This window comes from Bos taurus, chromosome 14 (genome assembly GCF_002263795.3).
Source record: "Bos taurus isolate L1 Dominette 01449 registration number 42190680 breed Hereford chromosome 14, ARS-UCD2.0, whole genome shotgun sequence".
In the NCBI taxonomy this organism is placed as follows: domain Eukaryota; kingdom Metazoa; phylum Chordata; class Mammalia; order Artiodactyla; family Bovidae; genus Bos; species Bos taurus.
In genome coordinates, this window is record NC_037341.1 from 64,246,370 (window position 1) to 64,267,212 (window position 20,843).

Consider the following 20,843-nt stretch of genomic DNA (forward strand, 5'->3'; position numbering starts at 1 on the left):
TTCTTGGCAGTTGGGTCTGTAGCTGGGCCATCTTTCTCCCCCTTGCCCAGTGGCTTGCCATCCTGGCTCCCTCATCACAGACTGTGGGGCCAGGAGAATGGAAGGAGCAGTAGAAACACGGAGGTGAGTGCTAATTATGAATGGTGGTGGCGTGCTGCCGATTTTTTCCTTTTGGGATTCTCATTTCTGCAGAAAGGAGGTGCTGGTTCAGGCCCTAATCCCATCCTGCCTAGCTTCTACTCAGTGCCTCCTCACGGGTCTCTCTGCTTCTACTTTCTCCCCATCTGACTCCGTCCTCAGTGTCCATTGCCAGGTTATTTGTACTAAAATGTGGCTCCAATTATGTTGCTTCCTATTAAAGATGTAGCAGAATTTAGGATCTCCTAATGGTCCTAACTTTCTAGCAATCTCTCCCACCATTCCACTCTGCACACTTTGTTCCAGCCAAACCAGACTCCTCACTGTTTTCTAAACTTCCCCAGTGCTTTCTCCCACTTCCTCTCTCCCTTGCCACACTAAATCCCATCAAATCCAGCTAACCCTTAGTTTCCTTCTATGAATCATTTTCAGATCTCTCCAACAAGATGAAATTCTCACCTCTTTGAATCTGCTGTTCATTTATACCTTTCTTGTGGTAATTCTGGCATGTCTTATTTGTATCAATACAAATTCTTCTGCTGTTAGCAAGTTCCTTAAGAGCAGAATTGTTTTATCCACCTCTCTCTTAGAGCAGGACGTCTTGTGCATGATAGATGGTGCAGCAAGTATTAATTGCTGAATAAATAATGATTATCATATGATATAATAATATGATATAAAACATACTGTTTTGAATGAAAATTAAGATATGCATACTCCAGTGTTCTTGCCTGGAGAATCCCAGGGACAGGGGAGCCTGGTGGGCTGCCATCCGTGGGGTCACACAGAGTCGGACACGACTGAAGTGACTTAGCAGCAGTAGCAGCATGTGTATATACATACATATATGTTAGGAGTTTCAGGGCAGAGGATTTTGGCCTTTAGAGGTGAAATATGCATCACTTTAAGTGGCATAGAACTACATGCAGAAAGTAAACAATATTCAAATTTTTATGTGCTAGGGTGGCAAAGGTACTTAATTTTTTTGTGTGTTGGTATTCAAAAGAGGGAAATACGTGTTCAAAACTTAGTACTTGTATTAAAGGAAAAGTATTTCATTTTTCCCCTAGCTTTACTGAGGTAGAACTGATAAAAGACTGTGTAAGTTTACTGTGTACATGTTGACTTGATGCACATATATTATTGCAACATGATTTCCATTCTCGTATTAGCTACAATTTCCATCCCATCACCTAATTACTGTTTCTTCTTGTGTGTATGGTGGGAACATTTGATTTACTCTCTTAGCATCTTCAAGTACATAATACAGTATGATTAGCTACAATCACCATGCTGTACATTAAAACCCCAGAACTGGTTAAGCTGATAACTGAATGTTATTTTATCTCTTGGATGTTTTCATGCATTTTGGTAAATATTAATGACTTGAATAAGTTTGGGTGTCACCTGAAAAAAGCTGAATAACCTTAAATATTTAAAATAACTCATAATAATACAGTCATGGGTTAAGAACAAAACAGTTATAATCTGGTTTGAGTAGAAATCTGATCTTATTGAAGTAGAAATCTCAGTCTTTCATTTGTTTAAAATCTTAATTGCTGAATTAATAATTGAGCAATTCATAATATGAGATAAATGTTGTCCAACTCAGTTTTCTTTATTTTTCAGCTGATATCCTAGGGAACTTCAAATATAGTTGTTTGCTTTTGAAAGAGCTAAAATCGAGTCACTGCCCGAATGGAGGATGAATGCTCCCTTTGCTCCGACCCTCCCATCACTGAGAGTTTGCCTGCATTGCTTTCTCCTTCCAATTGTCGTTCTCTCCCTTCCCCTCCACCTTACTCCTATTTGCTTTTTAAACCTCTGGTCAGTGGACACCAGAGCTGATCACCTTCCCCGACCCCCAGGCTGGTTATGTCAGTCTCCAGAGACCATTTGTGTTCTCACAGCATTTATCAGAAGGTCTATGCTTTCCTCGTTAGACAGTGAAGTCCTCTGACCCGTGTCTGAGACCCCAGTACTCAGTCTAGTACCGAAGCACTGAATAGAAGATCACTGTTTGCCAGAAGGCTTCCTTCCACCTCTCCCGTGCCCACCCTGTGTTAGGTATATACACGGGCTGCCCTGGGGCGCAGAGAGAGGGCATTCCATGTCACTGTTGAAAATAAGGCGCTGTCAAGGCTGCCCTCATGAGAGGCCTCCTTTCCCTTATTCTCAGCTGCCAGGAAAATGTCCACTGCTGCCTCTCTCTTTCTGTGCTGATACAGAGGATAATCTGCACTCATTTTCAAGTTACTTTGTAAGTGCTTTTGAATTGTTTCCCGAGGAGGGTAAATATCCCAAGGGCAGGGGCTGTTCTTTCTTAGTGCTCTCTAGTGCTCTAGTGTCTTCTAGTATAATCAGAGACACAGTAAATGTTGACTAAATGGGCTCTGGACTCCTGAGACAGTGACCTCAATTTAAAATATTTATAGATCTTTATTGTTGGTGGCTAATTTTTAATTTGGCCAGGAAGTGAACCATGTATCTTACGGACATTATCTCATTATATTAAGAGCAAAGCTATGAGAGTGGTACGATTACACTTTCTCTTTTCCCCCCTCTTTCAGCTAAGGCTTAGAGGAGTTTAAAATTGTGTTCATCCCCACTAGTGAATTTAGGGCTGAGGCTAAAATGGTGGCTGTTTGACTGCAGGCTTTCTGCCTGCTCATACTAACCTGAATAGTAGCTCTCTCCCATGGCAGCAAAACTTTGGTTCTCCTGCTCCCTGATTATTAGAGAATCTCTTGCTGTTGGTTTTTGCTTAAGGTAAGGAGATATGAAATTCAAGCTAATGGACTTTTTATTTTCCCTGATCACTGATTGTTTTGTTATTTAGTCGCCAAGTGTGTCAACTCTTTCACGACCCCATGGACTGCAGCCCACCAGGCTCCTCTGTTCATGGAATTTCCCAGGCAAGAATACTGGAGTGGTTTGCCATTTCCTTCTCCAGGGGTCTTCCTGACCCAGGGATTGAAAACGGGTCTCCTGCATTGGAAGGCGATTCTTTACCACTGAGCCACCAGGGAAGCCCAATACCTGATTGGCAGATTAAAAATTAAGCTCTGCCAGTAATCCCACTCCTGAGCACATATCCTAAAAAGATGGAAGCTCTAACTTGAAAAATAAGGCACCCCGGTGTTCATAGTGGCACTATTTACAATAGCCAAGGCATGGAAGCAAACATCATTATGGAAGCCAAGGCATCATCGAGAGAAGAATGTGGAAAGGTGTGGCATGTGCGAGCGTTTATAGTTGTTGTCGCTCAGTTGTCTCCACTCTGCGACCCCATGGACTGCAGCACTCCAGGCTTCCCTGTCCTTCACTATCTCCCAGAGTTTGGTCAAACTCATGTCATTGAGTCAGTGATGCCAGCCAACCATCTTGTCCTCTGTTGTCCCCTTCTCCTCCTGTCTTCAATCTTTCCCAGCATCAGGGTCTTTTCTAATGAGTCGGCTCTTCTCATCAAGTGGCCGAAGTATTGGAAGTTCAGCTTCAGCATCAGTCCTTCCAATGCATATTCGGGTTGATTTCCTTTAGGATGGACTGGTTGGATCTCCTTGAAGTCCAAGGGACTCTCAAGAGTCTTCTCCAACACCACAGTTCAAAAGCATCAATTCTTCAGTGCTCAGTTTTTTTTATGGTCCAACTCTCACATCCATACATGACTACTGGAAAAACCATCCATTTGACTAGATGGACCTTTGTCGGCAGTACGAAGTAATATATGTACACACACACACACACACACACACACACACACACACTGTATAATGAAATATTGGTGGTTTAATCACTAAGTCATGTCCAACTCCTGCAACCTTATGGACTGTAGTCTGCCAGACTCCTCTGTCCATGGGATTCTCTTGGCAAGAATACTGGAGTGGGTTGCCATTGCCTTCTCCAAATGGAATATTACGCAGCCATAAAAAAGAAGGCAATAATGCCCTTTGCAGCAGCTGTGCACATACACATATATATGTATGACTGAATCACTTTGCTGTGTACCTGAAACTTATATGATATTGTAAATTAACTGTGCTTGTGCTTAGTTGCTCAGTCGTGTCCAACTCTTTGTGACCGCATGGACTGTAGCCTGCCAGGCTCCTCTGTCCATGGGGATTCTCCAGGCAAGAATACTGGAGTGGGTTGCCATGCCCTCCAGGGGATTTTCTCGACCCAGGCATAGAACCCAGGTCTCCCACATTGCAGGAGGATTCTTTACCATCTGAGCCACCCAGGAAGCCAAGTATAGTATTGATATTGTCAATTAAGTATACTTCAATTAAAGAAAAATGAAGAGATCTTTTATTTTGACCAAAGTTCTTTACAACTGTTTTTAACAAACTTTTTTTAAGAGCAGTTTTAGGTTTACAGCAAAATTAAGAGGAAGTACAGAGATTTCCCATAGACTCCCTGTCCCTACACCTTCATAGCCACCCCATTTATCCATATCCCCACCAGCGTGGTTCATTTGTTGTAACTGATGAACCTACATATACACTTTATGATCACCCAAAGTTGATAGTGTATCTTAGGGTTCTCTGTTGGTATTGTATATTCTGTGCATTTGGACAAATGTATAATGACTTGTGCTGCTGCTGCTAAGTCGTTTAAGTTGTGTCCGACTCTGTGCGACCCCATAGATGGCAGCCCACTAGGCTTTTCTGTCCCTGGGATTCTCCAGGCAAGAATACTGGAGTGGGTTGCCATTTCCTTCTCCAATGCATGAAAGTGAAAAGTGAAAGTGAAGTTGCTCAGTCGTGTCTGACTCTTAGCGACCCCATGGACTGCAGCCCAACAGGCTCCTCCGTCCATGGGATTTTCCAGGCAAGAGTGCTGGAGTGGGGTGCCATTGCCTTCTCCATAATGACTTGTATCCACCATTATATCATGCAGAGTATTGTCACTGCCCTAAAGGTCCTCTGTGCTCTGCCTATTCATCTCTCTTGCCACTGATCTCTAGCAGCCACTGATCTTTTTACTGTCTACATAGTTTTGACTTTTCTAGAACATCCTATGATTGCAATCATACAGTCTGTAACCTTTTTCAGATTGGCTTTTTACTTAGTAACATGTCTTTGTGGCTTGATAGCTCATTTCTTTTTAGTAGTAGTGTTAGTCGCTCAGTTGTGTCTGATTCTTTGCAGTTTTTTGCAATTTGCATTTCTTTTTAACACTCAATAATAATCCACTGTCTGGATGCACCAGAATTCATCTGTTTAGCTACTGAAGGGCATCTTAGTTGGTTCCAAGTTTTTCCAGTTATGAATAATGCTGCTATAAACATCCATGTGAAGGTTTTTGTGTGGATACAAGTTTTCACCTCCTTTGGGTAATACCAGGGAGCACAGTTGTTGGGTCATATGGTAAGAGTATGTTTAGTGTTATAAGAAACCACCAAACAGTCTCCCAAAGTGGCTATAACATTTTGCTACCTCACCAGCAATTTTGTGGTTAGTTCCTGTTGCTCCACATCCTCTCCAGCATTTGGTGTTGTCTGTGTTTGGATTTTGACCTTTTGATGAGATGTGGTGGTATCTCATTTTTTATAACTTCCAATAATATAATCTTTACTTCTTCATTAAATGTAATTTGCTAATCTAACACATATTTATTGAGCATTTACTGTATCATGGCAGGCTTTGTTCTAGGTTCTGGGCCTACAGGAGAGGCTCACAGAGGTCAAAAAATCCCTTGGAGCTTAAACAAATTCATTTTTAAAGAAAAGTAGAGTAGGGGAGAAAAAAAGGAGGAGAAAAAGTAAAAGTAATATATTCTTTATCTGTAAAAATTACAAAATCCTAGAGCAATATTAGAGTTTTCAAACTTTAGGAGAGGGTTAAAAAATTGAATTATCTCATCAGTTTGTGAAAGAAACAAAGTCATGTAATGGAATATATTGACAATTAGAATAAATCTAAACCAGCAGGTCCAGATGGTAGTTATCTTGGATAAGTTAAGAAATTGCCTAATGACTGTATTAAACTAAATATGTTCCTTCTTCAAAAAATTATGACCTGTTAAGTGAAGAAATAGAAAAAAAGAGTGCTGTTTTCTAGTTAAATGTGATATGGAGTGGGTTGTTATCCAATACAGACAAGATATGTAATTTCACAAAAGGGAAAGAATCAGTGATTATCAAAAAGAGAATGGAAAGAGACTATGTAAATTTTATAACCTGTGTTTCTGATCTCTTTGCCACAACCGCAGTTACTTCCGGGATTGGAGCTGGTGTCACATATCATTGGGTGTTGAGTTGCCATCCAGCTCCTAGGAAAAACAATTCTACTTGCATTATCCTGTCATTCTGATTCATTTATTTAGGAATAAAAATGATTCATGTAAAAATTAAGGATATAGTTTCACTATGTGGAAATACATGAAAACAACCCAAATGAGAACAAACAAAGGCTGTTCATTCAGAGCTTGTTGCAGCCAAGGAGTCAGCCACCATCACTTGCACACGGCAGTGGCTCAAAGGCAGGCAAGGGAGCAGGAAAGCAGCAGAGTGAGAGAAGGGGAGACTTCAGGTACGCTCTGATTGGAGCTTGTTGGCAGGGGGAGCTGGAATCGGGCTATCTAGGATCCAGCAGGCACACGATGTTACTAGTTAGGGAAGCATATTTGGTTTTCCCTGGTTGGTTCTGAGTTGGAAGTGGGGGGTAAAAATAAGAGAAATTGGCCATTACCCATGAAGTCCTGACCATGTGGGACCTACTACTGCAGAAGTTGCAGCTTTGCTTCCCAGGCTGGTTACTTCAGAGGTTTTAAGAGTTCTGTTGTCATATATGATCTGGCCGTGGTCCATTTGTACATTCAGACTCTCTATGAAATATTCCATTACTATCAAAAATTAAAATCACAATAATAATATGAATTTCATTCTTTGATGCTATTCCTGTTCACATTTAGAAAGATCTGGAACTAGGCTTAAGTTTGACCCTACCACACCAAACCCAGGGTAGGATCAATACATGTAAACAGGCACCAAACAGGTAGGATACCTGAAAAATCTGCTGTTGGTTGTCAAGGAGATGTGTACACACACACATATACTCAGGATCTCCAGCAGTACATGTGAGAATCACTGGGTAAATCCCTGTCATTTCTCACTCTGAGCAAATGAATCCTTGCAGTTCAGATCAGCCCTCATGACATTTGGTTTGGGCTTCATATTTGGAAAGCTCATCATTTTTACTTTTTTTGGTCTACAGCACTTTAACATGATATCACTTCTGTCCTGTTCCACAGTTGAATCACAGTTTTAGCTGTTTTGCAGGGAGACTATCTGAGATGCTCTCCGAGGTTTCCCCAAACTGCCTTTAGGTGTACTACAGAGTCTGTTTTAGTAAATTTATCTCAAACGCACCCTTCTAATTCTCTTAGTATATGTTCAGAATCAGAATAAAAACAATCCATTTATGTAGATACAGTTCTTATTATAAACTTGTGATTTTGAACTGCCTTGGATTTCAACAATCATATAGACGGCAATGGCACCCCACTCCAGTACTCTTGCCTGGAAAATCCCGTGGATGGAGGAGCCTGGTAGGCTGCAGTCCGTGAGGTCGCTAAGAGTTGGACACAACTGAGCGACTTCACTTTCACTTTTCACTTTCATGCATTGGAGAATGAAATGGCAACCCACTCCAGTGTTCTTGCCTGGAGAATCCCAGGGACAGAGGAGCCTGGTGGGCTGCCGTCTTTGGGGTCGCACAGAGTTGGACACGACTGAAGCGACTTAGCAGCAGCAGCAGTCATTGAAAAAGCCCTTTTTGGAAAATCTAGCTAGTTGAGGGGGGAGGGCAGAGACATAATAAAATGTGTTAAGAGTAGGTAAAATATAATAATCAGAGAAATACAAATCAAAACCACAATGAGATACCACTTCAAACCCAGTAGGATTGTTATTTAGTTGCCAAACTGTGTCTGATTCTCTCGGGACCCCATGGATTGTAGCCTAAGAATGGCATTTCCTTCTCCAGGAGATCTTCCTGATCCAGGGATCGAGCCTATGTCTCCTGCATTGGCAGGCAGATTCTTTACTACTGAGCCACCAGGGAAGCCCACCCAGTAGGATGGCTAGACTCAAAAAGACAGATGATAACAATGTTAGTGCTAAGATGTGGTAAATCAGAAGTCTCCACTGCTGGTGGTAATATAAGATGGTACAGTAAGTTTGGAAGACTTGTAGTTCCTTAAAAATTAGAGTTGCCAAATAAACAGAATTACCACATTACCAGCAATTCCACTCCTAGGTATATATCCAAGAGAAATGAAGACATATGTCCACACAAAAACTTGTATACAAATGCGCATAGCAGCATTATTTATAATAGCTAAAAAGCAAACAGTCCAAATGTCTATCAACTGATGGAATGGACAAATTGCAGTATATCCATACAACTGAATATTATTCAGCAACACAAAGGAATGAACTGGTTCATGCCACAACATCGATGTATCTTAGAAACATGATTATGCTAAGTGAAAGAAACCAGTCATAAAAGACCAGCATGTGGTGTGTTCTGTGATTCCATTTATATGAAATGTCCAGAAGATACAATTATTAAGAGACAGAAGGTAGTGGGTACATAGGGTTTGGGTGGGGATGGGATAATAGGGGTATGAGGTAAAGGATATGAGGTGATGAAAATGTTCTAAAATTGATTGTGGTGATGGTTGTGTTGTAGCCACGCTTTCCGGGAAACTCACTCAGAAGGACAACGCAGATAGTGAAGTGCAGTTTATTACACTGGCGGGCCCAAGGCAGAGTCTCCTCTTAGCCAAGGACCCCGACCAGCATTTGTGAGAATCTTTTATACCCCATGTGTACGTGTCTGAACCCACCACCCCAAATTCCTTGAGACTTACATAAACCAAGGAAGGGTAAATACAATCCCGATAACCCCATCATTCACGTGTTATGTGCTCAAACAGTTAAACAATTGGCCAATAATCAATAAGCCTGAGGTTATACTCCAATAGGTACAGAAAAATTTATGGCCTGTCTAGAGGGGGTCTTATCCTTCTGTTGTTGTTTCCATAGGCACTAAACACAGAGTTCAGAGTCCATTGGAGAGGTGGCCAAGCATGTTCAGCATGAACAGGCCTAAGATGGAGTCCAGGCCCTATGAATTCCCTCTTCAGTTGCACAACTAAATGTCCTAAAAACCACTGAATCATACAGTTTAATAGGTGAATATTATTTGTGAATTACATCTCAAAATTGTTATCAGAAAAAATCATCAAAATGTTAAAATAGCTTATAACCTAAGCATTTGGGTTCAAGTTACTATTTTTATGATTCTTATGCTGTTTTTAAAATCTCTGACGATTATTTTTAGAGAGGCTGCAAAATCTGGTAGAGGCTTTGAATTAGACAGACGTGGATCAGCTGGTGGATTCAACACTTTGAAGCTCTGTCTTTGAGCAAATTTTATGTCTCTCTAAGTCCCAGTTTCTTAAATTGTTGAGGATAATATCAATCTCTTATGGTTATTGTTAAAGGCTCACAGTGTGTGCACTGTGTTAGTCACACTTAATATTAAAACAAATTATTGGCTTCTCATCAGTATAGCTGTCTAAAACAGGAATTAACAAATCTTGTCTATGAGTAGGGCACAGTGAAGAATAACTGCAATAAAGAGAAGCTATTTCAACAAATATGTACTGAGCACAGCGGCACTCAGTAGTGGGTGCTGGGTGGGGAGGTTGTTAAAAGGACACGAATCGCCTTCATCCCCAGGAGTTCACTGTCTGGTGAGTGGCACTGAGAGTAGCCTGTGTCCCTTTAAGGCATGCTGCTGCTGCTGCTAAGTCGCTGTGAGACCCCATAGATGGCAGCCCACCAGGCTCCTCTGTCCCTGGGATTCTCCAGGCATGAACACTGGAGTGGGATGCCATTTCCTTCTCCAGTGCATGAAAGTGAAAAGTGAAAGTGAAGTCGCTCAGTCGTGTCTGACTCTTAGCGACCTCATGGACTACAGCATACCAGACTCCTCCCTCCATGGGATTTTCCAGGTAAGAGTACCGGAGTGGGTTGCCATTGCCTTCTCAGAGTTTAAGACATGACTCTGTACTACATATACAGGAGAGGAGAGGCCAATGAAAGGAACTCACAAGAAGGTATTAAAGAATGAGAAAATTGAGCCTGATAAAGGAGAAGGACTTCCCTGGTGACAAAACAATCAGTGCAAGCAAATGCCTGACAAGCCTGTTTGTATGTCAACTTTTCAACTTATATCTCCCAAATTCCAGGCTTCTATATCAACTGCAAACTCAAAATCTTTCTTGGATGGTTAATAGGCTTCTTAATCTCTCTACCACCTGTCGTCCACGCACAGCAGCTCTATCCTCTCGGCTGCTCATGGCAAAAACCTTCAAGTTATTCTCAGCTACTTTCATTCCCACATCCACTTTGTCAGGGAATCCTCTTAGCCCTACTGTTAAAATATATGCCGAATCTGAGTCCATCTCAAACCTGTTACTGCTGTGGTCCTGCTCTGAGCCACCTGCTCTTGCCTGCTACTGCTTGGCCCATCTGCATTCTCTGCACGGCACTCAGAATGATCATTTTCAAATAAAAGTAAAATTGTGTACTTCTTTATTCAAAACTCCTATAGTTGGAATTTCACTCAGAATGAACGCTAGAGTTCTTACGAGGGCTAAGAAAGCCCTTGGTGATTTGTCCCTCACATGTCCCCTTTCCATTCTCCTTTACTCCCTTGACTTCATCTAGCCTGCTGATTTTGTTTGGCCAAGTTAGTGATTTATTGCTTTTTTTTTTTTTTTGGTCCTTTCCTTGTCCTATTGAAAAGGCAATAAATAGAACTAAGCAGGTGTTATAGTTTCTTGCAGGACTAGCACCCATTCTCACTCTTGTTTGCTTAAGCACTCACATACCTGCAGGTCCTGCTGCTGCTGCTGCTAAGTCGCTTCAGTCTTGTCCGACTCTGTGTGACCCCATAGACGGCAGCCAACCAGGCTTCCCCGTCCCTGGGATTCTCCGGGCAAGAACACTGGAGTGGGTTGCCATTTCCTTCTCCAATGCATGAAAGTGAAAAGTGAAAGTGAAGTCGCTCAGTCGTGTCTGACTCTATCGACCCCATGGACTGCAGCCTACCAGGCTCCTCAGTCCATGGGATTTTCTAGGTAAAAGTACTGGAGTGGGGTGCCTGCAGGCCCTAGGAGGCAAAAATGGAGCCACAGGATTCAAGGAGGTCAAATTTGCATTTGGACAATTTTGCTTTCATCTCAGAGAATGGATTTAAGGGGAACTTTGCTGGAAGCAATGACTGAGAAACAAGTTAGGAAGTTTTCACAACAGTCCGAATGGCAGGCTGTGCTAGGACTCTGGTTGTTACAAGACAGAAAACATTCCAGATTCCTGAAACACTTTGAGGTAGACTTGGCAGGACCCAGTGCCTGAGTAAATGTGGTGTTTCTGGCTTTGAGTCACTTAGTGGATGAAGGTACCACTTACTGAATATAGAATTTATGGAGGAAGATGGAATTTGAAAACAAGAAGTGGGGGATAATGTGAATTTCCTTTTGGACATTTTGATTTGGGCACATCCAGGGGGAGAGGTCTGGGAAGGAACTTTGAGCCACGACATTGTGAAAAATGCTCATTTCCCCCTAATTATAAATACTGTTCTTTTTTGCAAATTTCACTCTTAAACTCTTCTGTCATAACTTTTTCGGGCACACACAGTTTGGGCACCCTCAGTTTACTGTCTCCTTTTCATGTCTCCTCTGGTAATTGTAAAAATTTATCTTAATAGCTATCTTGAGAACTGGGCTGCCCTAACCGATTGGAGCAAAAACCTGGGGGGAGATCTGGTTCCTAAAAGTACGGGAACACTTAACTTTTTACATAGGCATTCATATAACTGTGAATGCGCTCAAGAGCTCCTTTAGTACCAAGACAGCTCGTCTTCCTCCTCTTTTCAGGACCGGCCCGTATGGCCTCCACGTCCGGCACCCGCTCGAAGCGGGTCTTGTCTTACTGTAGACCGAGCGGGGAGAACCAGCTTGAGCCGCGGTCGCCATAGTAACGAGGCCCCGGCAAGTTTGAGTTCGCAGGGCGACGCGTCTCCAGGGCCCCGGGGTGGCGGGGTCGGGGCGCGCGTCGTCCCGTAAGCCGTTGGCGGCGGCGCAGGGCCCTGGCCCACGGACCGGGGTGGCCCACGTCCCTTCCTCGGCCCGGGGAGCACCCCCCAGCCCCCGAAAGGCGCGTGACGGGCCGCCGCTCGGCGCCCGCATTGTCTCAGCTCCATAGCAACTCGAGCCGCGCTAGGGCCACAGCGGCCAGGCCGCCCGGGGCCGCGCGCGCCGCTCCGCGTCGGCGGCCGTTCCCGGGGCCCGACGGCCCGCGCCCGTGGCGTCCTGACGGCTCGCGCGGGTGCCGGGGGCGCGGGGCGCGGGCGGCGGCATGCCCGAGAGGCGGCTTACCGTCGGTAGGTGGGGCGGCCGGGGTCGGGGCCGGGGCGCGCGGGGCGGCTCCACCGCGCACCGCCTCTGGGCTTCCTTTTGCCCCCCGGGCGACCCCTCTTCCTAACGTTGGTAGCACAGACCCTAGAGCCCTCTCACCGCATTTTGTAAGGAATTTAACCCGCCACCCCCGTTTTCCAGTGCCTCGTTGGCACCGTCTTATTTTATCTTGCTTAATTCTCCGTTTTGCAGCGGGAGTCATGGAGGCCTCCATCTATTAAGGTTGACTCTGGGGGTCGCAGTCGATTAGTGACCAAGCTGGATTCCAGAGGCCTTTTCTCCCCACTTCCACCTTGAATTCCAACTTCAAATTCAATCCATGTGCAGAGAGCGAACAGAGGGCCAAGAGTTTTACTGAGCTTGCCCACGTATAATGCAGGGCTGAGTACTGCCTCAAATTATTTCATTTACTTTAAAAGGAAATCAGATTTGAGTGAGATAATGTAATATTTTATTTTGTTTCAGAGCCACCAACTATTACAGAAGAAGGATTTGTAAGTAGAATTTGGAGGGCTACTTCTTTTTTGGCTTTTTAAAAATAGCAAATCATAGATCACTTTTTAGAAATGATGTTTCTTTTCCTTTCTTTTTGCCAAATGAGTTATAATATAAGCTTTGGTTTCATAACAATGGTGCTGGATTCAATAAATTATTTTTCAACAGGTACATTTTAAGACGGGACCAACTGAGTTTTCATGGTGGATGCTGTTCATTGTTAAAAGTTCTTTTATATAAATGGCCTCATTCAACTTTGCTAAGTTTGTTGATGACTCCGCGAGAGTAGATTCATCTCCATGGTTTTATGGTGTTGGGGCTGAGCAGTTCCTGGTTACAGTAAACCTTAGTAGGTGGCATTGATTAACACAAGGTCTATTTACAGTTATAGCTCTTTTGAAAATGTACCAAATAGTCTCAGCTCAGACTTCTGGAGAGTTGAGGGGTAATAACTACTTGGCCAAGTACGTTATATCTGTTGTCATTTAGGTGAGTGCTGTTTCTAGACTAGCGGGTTCTACTGTGATTCCCTCTGTGTATTTAAGGAACTTGTCCCAGGTAATGCATTAAGATAGGAGGCAGCAAAGCCTCATTCATACAGAGGCTTGATTCCAAGAGTTCTAACGACTTCTCTACATTATTTGCTTATGTCCTACAGCACTTTATTCTCTCGTTGGTCACTTCTCTTATTTGCTTTTGGCTTTTTACTCAGCAAACATGAGTGCCTCTATATTGAAGTGTGGTGCTAGATGCTAAGGATAAGTCTCAGAAAGTTCATAGTCTAGTAGGGGCTGAGAGTAGAGGCTCTCTGCTACCTTGCGTCTGCTAGCACTTTCCAGATCTTTGGTCCATCACTGAGGGAGGCACAAATAGTGTGACAGAAACTCCAACAATTTTCCTGTTGCCTTGGCATCACTCTGGGTAGTAGCAGATTTCTTTAAGCTGCTTCCTGAACTGTTCTTCACGCAGGCAAGAGGTAAGCATTTTTTCGAAATAACCTTTTCCCATACAACTCCAGCACAAAGTCTCTCACAGGCATTACCCTCAACATTTCAATTGCCTGCTGACCTCTCCACGTCTTTCCCCAGCTTATGGCAGTTTAATGAGGCCATCTTGAAAATTCTGTTAGCCATTCCTCTTTCTCTTGATTTTTTTTTTTTTAATTCCACTGTCTCCCAGTTCTCCCATCTCTCATGTCCTCCCTTCCTGGCTTCTCTTTTTTCTTACCCATCAAAGTATAGACCTTCTTCAGAATTCTCTGGGAGAACTCCTCTTCTCCTATGGCTTCCACCACCCTTATTTCACAGGACTCCTAAACCTACACACCTCTCGTCTACACTCCTCTTATGATGTCAGAACTCTATGTCTACTGGGTTACTGGGTGACTTCATCATCTAGATGTCCCTGTATCACTTCCGTAGTGTGAAGTGAACTAATCACCACCTATTCTGTCTTTTTTCCTCTTCTTATTTCAGGTAGTGGTGCCACTGGCCATTCAAACACTCACGTCAGAACCTTTCTTCCCTTTTCTTCACCTCCCACCTGTAGTCATTTCCCAAATTCCTTTCATAGCCAAATCTTTTTCTCCATCCTCACAGCTACTGTCTTATTCAGGCCCTCATCCCTGAGCACAGACTTTGGCAGTAATCCTAGCTGATATCACTGCCTCCAGTGTTCCCTCTGCCAACTGCAGTTTTTCTTTGCCTGAGGTACAAAGAGCCAACTCCTGTGCGCAACCTGAATTTCTTGCTATGACTTTGCTCTACCTTTAGGCTTTTTCCTTCTCGCATCTCTCCTACCTTGGCTATCAAATTGCTATTAACTCTATAAGAAATTGCTATGTTACTCAATTGCTCAGAGCTTTCTTTTTAACCTACTGTTTACTGAATGCTGACTGCATGGTGGTATTTAAACCTCAGAACAACCCTGTTCGGTAGTGACTAACACTCACCTCTCACAGATGAGGATGTCGGTGTTCACAGAGGCTCACTGACTTGGCTTGGGGCCACACTTGTAGTAACTGGCAGAGGTGGAATGTCAGAAGCCTCCCTTTAGCATGCAGAATCTTTTCTGCAACTTTTCAACCTTCTTTAACCTTATCTCCCAATACTGTCTATGTGATGAAGACAATGTTCAAAGTGTCTTTGGTTTATAAAATGCTTCCACATGCCCTCTGCTCCAGCCAAACTGAGCTGCTTGCCTCCTTGGCTTTACTGTTGAGTTTTGTCTCAGTTGCTCTCCCCCATCCATTTCACAATCTTGGGCATTCTTCCAGGTCCAGCTCATCTCCATGAAATCTTGCCAGCCTAAAATCATCCAGATTGCCTCTGAGCCCTGTGCAGCTTTCAGTCATGTCCAGTTTGTAACCAGATCCTCAAATTCATCGGCTCACCAAGCATTATCTATAGATGAAAGAATCCGTATGTCTTGCACATAATATTTCTCTCTCTTTCCCCAAAGTGTAAGAGTATTTTTTCTCATTAATATTTTTAGAAAGGAATTGTGTGACTGAGATCTCTGGTTTCCCATTCCACCATTTTCCATGGTACCTACAAGACATATTACTCTCCAAAATAATTAGCAACGTTTTCTGGCTTCCTTTGCCAGAACCAAGTTTTATAACCAAGTTTTGATTAATGAAGTTTAAGCAGAAGCACTGTGTCCTGCTTCTGGAAAGCTGATGTTTACAGAGATGGAATAACCACCCCCTGGGTCACACAGCTGGTAAAACCGGTCAGACCACAGCTAGAACCTGGGTCATTCTGACTCTGACACTCAGATAAATGTAAAGGGAGAGAACATGCCCTTTGTTCTCTTTCTTGCTGGATGGAAGGAGGGTGTGATCCTGGAGCTGAAGCAATCATCTTAGATCATGAGGCAGAAGTGGCATGGTGAGAATGGCAGAGCCACAAGACCCAAGAGACCTGGGCTCCTGATAGGTTGGGACGCCACTGTGCTGGTTCTGCACTGCTTATAATTAATTACACGAGAGACGTAAACCTCTATGTTATTTAAATAGTATTATTTTGGTTTTCCATTATTGGCAGCAGAGTCCTATACTAAAATAAAGAGGTCCCTATTTACAGGAACTTTATTCTTATTGCATTTTCTCAGTCGATGATGCTGTTAAGTATGTCTGCAAATTATTTTAACCTTTACATGAGGCCTCTGTCTTCAGTGGAGAGAATAACATTTAGAACAATTTTTTTTTCTTGTCAGACATCGCTTTGCATATATTTTAACTTTGTAAATTTTGCAATTTCTTAACAAATTTGTGAGCTCCTATAGAGCTCATACTGTGATTCAGTCACCTGCACATTCCATACAGTGAATAAAATTAAGAGACACTAGTTTCATGTGGTATTTTTTATATTTTGGTTGTTAAAAGTAGTATTGATTTTCAGCTAATTTTAGGCTGTTCAAATTCACTTTCTGTTATTTGTATAGAGTGAATGAGTTTATTATAAACACAGAGCATGTCCCAAGCCCGAGGATATTCTCATTATTCTCAGGTAATATGCAAAAAAGATGCATGTGCTCCAGTCCTTGTGAGCAAGAGTGTCTAATTATATGAACATTAATGACCACATGGTGTTTACCTTTCAGATTGTGAATAGAGTTGATTGCACATCAGTGGGTTGGGGGAGTGTGAGAGCACACTTGGGTGGCACGCTGTTGGCAGTCCACGGAGGTGGAGGACAGGAGCAGGTGGATGCAGGGTGCCAAGCGAGGTACCAGAAGTGTCTCCAACAAGTCATTTGGAAACCCAGACGGTCCTGGAGGTCCTTTGGAGAGTGTTAGGCTGTTTGGAATTCTTCCGTCTCTGCGGAGTCCAGTTCTCGGGTTGGAACCAAATTCTCTAATGCTTTTTGAAACCACAGAAACTGCTTTAGAAGTTCCATCAATACATTAGTCAACAAGTATATTGTTAAGCAAGTAATCGCACTTATCATTGTATTAAGCACTCCTGGGGACACACACTGTCCATCACTGTTCCCCAAAGTTGTATGCCTTCTAGTTGGAGAGGTGACCTTTAATAGGAAACAATACAACGATAAGCAGTTTATGTTTGTGTGCATTTTGAACAAAAAGTGCATTAAAAGAAACTTTTAATCATAGGTAAGGTGTATACTGTACTTAGCCACTCAGTCATAAGGTATAGCATGGGAGGAAAGATGATAAAGAGTATAAAATACACTTTTTTACATTAGGGTATCATGTTGTATCCAGGACTTTAGTACAGGAGGAAAGCCATAAGGTGTTTGGCCAAATGAATCGACTGAACCCAAGCCAATGAATTCACTGAAAAAGTCCTACTTGGCTTTTTAGACAGTTCAGTTCAGTTGCTCAGTCGTGTCCAACTCTGCGACCCCATGGACTGCAGCACGCCAGGCCTCCCTGTCCATCACCAACTCCTGGAGCTTGCTCAACCAACTCCTGGAGCTTGTTCAACCTCCTGTCGATCAAGTGGGTGATGCCATCCAACCATCTCATCCTCTGTCATCCCCTTCTCCTCCCACCTTCAATCTTTCCCAGCATCAGGGTCTTTTCCAATGAGCTGCCTCTTTGCGTCAGGTGGCCAAAGTATTGAAGTTTCAGCTTTAGCATCAGTCATTCCAATGAATATTCAGGACTGATTTCCTTTAGGATGGACTGGTTTCATCTCATTGCTGTCCAAGGGACTCTCAAAAGTCTTCTCCAACACCACAGTTCAAAAACATCAATTCTTTGGCACTCAGCTTTCTTTATGGTCCAACTCTCACATCCATACATGACTACTGGAAAAACCATAGCCTTGACTAGATGGACCTTTGTTGGCAAAGTAATGTCTCTGCTTTTTAATATGCTGTCTAGGTTGGTCATAGCTTTTCTTCCAAGGAGCAAGCATCTTTTAATTTCATGGCTGCAGTCACCATCTGCAGTGATTTTGCTGCTGCTGCTAAGTCGCTTCAGTCGTGTCCAACTCTGTGTGACCCCATAGACGGCAGCCCACCAGGCTCCTCAGTCCCTGGGATTCTCCAGGTAAGAACACTGGAGTGGGTTGCCATTTCCTTCTCCAGTGCATGAAAGTGAAAAGTGAAAGTGAAGTCACTCAGTCGTGTCCGACTCTTAGCGACCCCATGAACTGCAGCCCACCAGGCTCCTCCATCCATGGGATTTTCCAGGCAAGAGTGCTGGAGTAGGGTGCCATTGCCTTCTCCAGCAGTGATTTTGGAGCCCCCCAAAATAAAGTCTATCACTGTTTCCATTGTTTCCCCATCTATTTGCCATGAAGCAATGGGACTGAATGCCATGATCTTAGTTTTCTGAATGTTGAGTTTTTTTTTTTTTTTAAATAAGAAAAGTTTTTTTTTTTTTTTTTTAATTTTATTTTATTTTTAGACTCCACATAATCGTATCAGTTCTGCCAAACATCAAAACGAATCCACCACAGGTATACATGCGTTCCCCATCCTGAACCCTCCTCCCTCCTCCCTCCCCATACCATCCCTCTGGGTCGTCCCAGTGCATTAGCCCCAAGCATCCAGTATCGTGCATCGAACCTGGACTGGCAACTCGTTTCTTACATGATATTTTACATGTTACAATGTCATTCTCCCAAATCTTCCCACCCTCTCCCTCTCCCACAGAGTCCATAAGACTGTTCTATACATCAGTGTCTCTTTTGCTGTCTCGTACACAGGGTTATTGTTACCATCTTTCTAAATTCCATATATATGCGTTAGAATACTGTATTTATGTTTTTCCTTCTGGCTTACTTCACTCTGTATAATAGGCTCCAGTTTCATCCACCTCATTAGAACTGATTCAAATGTATTCTTTTTAATGGCTGAGTAATACTCCATTGTGTATATGTACCACAGCTTTCTTATCCATTCATCTGCTGATGGACATCTAGGTTGCTTCCATGTCTTGGCTATTATAAACAGTGCTGCGATGAACATTGGGGTACACGTGTCTCTTTCCCTTCTGGTTTCCTCAGTGTGTATGCCCAGCAGTGGGGTTGCTGGATCATAAGGCAGTTCTATTTCCAGTTTTTTAAGGAATCTCCACACTGTTCTCCATAGTGGCTGTATTAGTTTGCATTCCCACCAACAGTGTAAGAGGGTGTTGAGTTTTAAGCCAACTTTTTCACTCTCCTCTTTACTTTCATCAAGAGGCTTTTTAGTTCCTCTTCGCTTTCTGCCATAAGCATGGGGTCATCTGCGTATCTGAGGTTATTGATTTTTCTCCCAGTAATCTTGATTCCAGCTTGTGCTTCGTCCAGCCCGGCATGGAGCACTGTGTGATTGGATAAAAAGGGAATTGACAGCTTCCTGTATCTTCCCCGGGCCTTTCAGAGTTTCCTCCAGGAAAGAGAGTGAGAATAGAAACCAAATGGAAAGTACTGCTCAGTAGATGCTGATTGTAATATGTGATGATAACTCTTCATAATGAAAGGAGATTCGTACTTTTGCTCTTCATTGCCTGAGCCACTCTTACTTGCTTCCTGCTTCATACACTACAGTAATAATACCATATGCAGTTTTGCAGTCCAGTGGGGATCTGATAAATGGACTTTCAGCTCTTACGTTCCTGAAATGCCTTTGATCTGTGTAATATATACTTTCAACAAGCCACTTTGTGGCATTTGTTTCCCCTTGTGTTCTCTTTTTCTGTTTTCCTTTTTTGGCAACGTTTCCTTTTTATTTTATTGGAGGTGGTGGTTTAGTCACTAAGTCATGTCTGACTCTTGTGATCCCATGGAGTGTAGCCCATCAGGCTCCTCTGTCCATGGGATTTTCCAGGCAAGAAGACTGAAGTGGGTTGCTGTTTCCTTCTCCAGGGGCTCTCCCTAGTGTTGTTTTATTAGAGTCTTAGGTTATTAGTCTTTTCTCTTTAGGTTTCATGTCTTTGGTATAATCATTCAACATTTACTTAACAATAATGTAAGTATCTATTATATAAAGCACTGGGAAGTTTTTTAATTGAAGTATGGTTGATTCAAAATATTATGTCAGTTTTAGGAGTACAGCAAAATGATTCAGATTATACATATGTATGCCTGCATGCTCAGCTGCTCAGTTGTGTCCGACTCTTTGCAGCCTCATGGACTGTAGCCCGCCTGGCTCCTCTGTTCATGGGGTTTTTCAAGCAAGAGTACTGGAGTGGGTTGTCATTTTCTCCTCTAGGAAATCTTCCCAACCCAGAGATCAAATTCATTCTCCTGCATTGGCAGGTGGATTCTTTACCACTGAGCCACGTGGGCCTCAGTATATGTATGTTTACTGTGTGATGTGTGAGTGTGTGCGTGTGTTATTTTTCAGATTCTTTTAGCATTGGGAATTTTTTAAATGAATAAGAAGCAGTCTTTTTTTCCAGAAGTTTACAGCCCAGAGTGTGAGACTAAACAGAAAATTAGAGTCTGAAGTATTGAAAGCTATGATCGGGGAAACAAAGCTGTAACTTTTGGAGAAGAAAAGGGGTGGGTAGATAGATAAGAGGAGAAAAGATTTTCACAGTCGAATAATCAGCATGCACGAAGGTGCTGCTGCTGCTGCTGCTGCGTCGCTTCAGTCATGTCTGACTCTGTGACCCCATAGATGGCAGCCCACCAGCCTCCCCCATCCCTGGGATTCTCCAGGCAAGAACACTGGAGTGGGTTGCGTTTCCTTGTCCAATGCGTGAAAGTAAAAAGTGAAAGTGAAGTCGCTCAGTCGTGTCCGACTCTT

At 43.0% G+C, this 20,843-nt stretch overlaps 2 protein-coding genes across 5 annotated transcripts in view; one reads left to right on the plus strand and one right to left on the minus strand.

The window, feature by feature from the left end:
* Positions 1 to 6,299: 6,299 nt before the first annotated feature.
* LOC132342149 (uncharacterized) lies at positions 6,300 to 13,057 on the minus strand. Of its 2 annotated transcripts, none has more exons than XR_009490399.1 (2): positions 12,013 to 13,057; positions 6,300 to 6,411 (listed from the first exon to the last, which is right to left on the minus strand). XR_009490399.1 is itself a non-coding variant. In XM_059874377.1 (2 exons), exon 1 carries the CDS (start codon positions 12,406 to 12,408, stop codon positions 12,028 to 12,030), a length of 381 nt encoding a protein of 126 aa, XP_059730360.1. In that variant the 3' UTR covers positions 6,300 to 6,411; positions 12,013 to 12,027. The 2 variants fall into 2 exon arrangements, 1 of the variants encoding a protein (XP_059730360.1); XM_059874377.1 differs by having other exon boundaries at positions 12,013 to 12,408.
* The window catches only part of RGS22 (regulator of G protein signaling 22), a 141,457-nt gene continuing 133,126 nt past the window's right edge, over positions 12,513 to 20,843 (plus strand). The window contains exons 1-2 of one of the 3 annotated variants that reach the window (XM_002692801.6): positions 12,513 to 12,602; positions 13,102 to 13,130. In XM_002692801.6, coding sequence (XP_002692847.2) covers positions 12,578 to 12,602; positions 13,102 to 13,130 — 54 coding nt within the window. In that variant the 5' untranslated portion in view covers positions 12,513 to 12,577. Of the gene's footprint in view, positions 12,603 to 13,101; positions 13,131 to 16,518; positions 18,154 to 20,843 lie in introns of those variants that run through there. The other 2 variants (XM_059874374.1, XM_059874373.1) reach the window with 2 other exon arrangements.

Excerpts from the sequence above, each read along its gene's own strand:
- LOC132342149 (XM_059874377.1), bottom strand. The coding sequence starts at position 12,408 with ATGCGGGCGCCGAGCGGCGGCCCGTCACGCGCCTTTCGGGGGCTGGGG.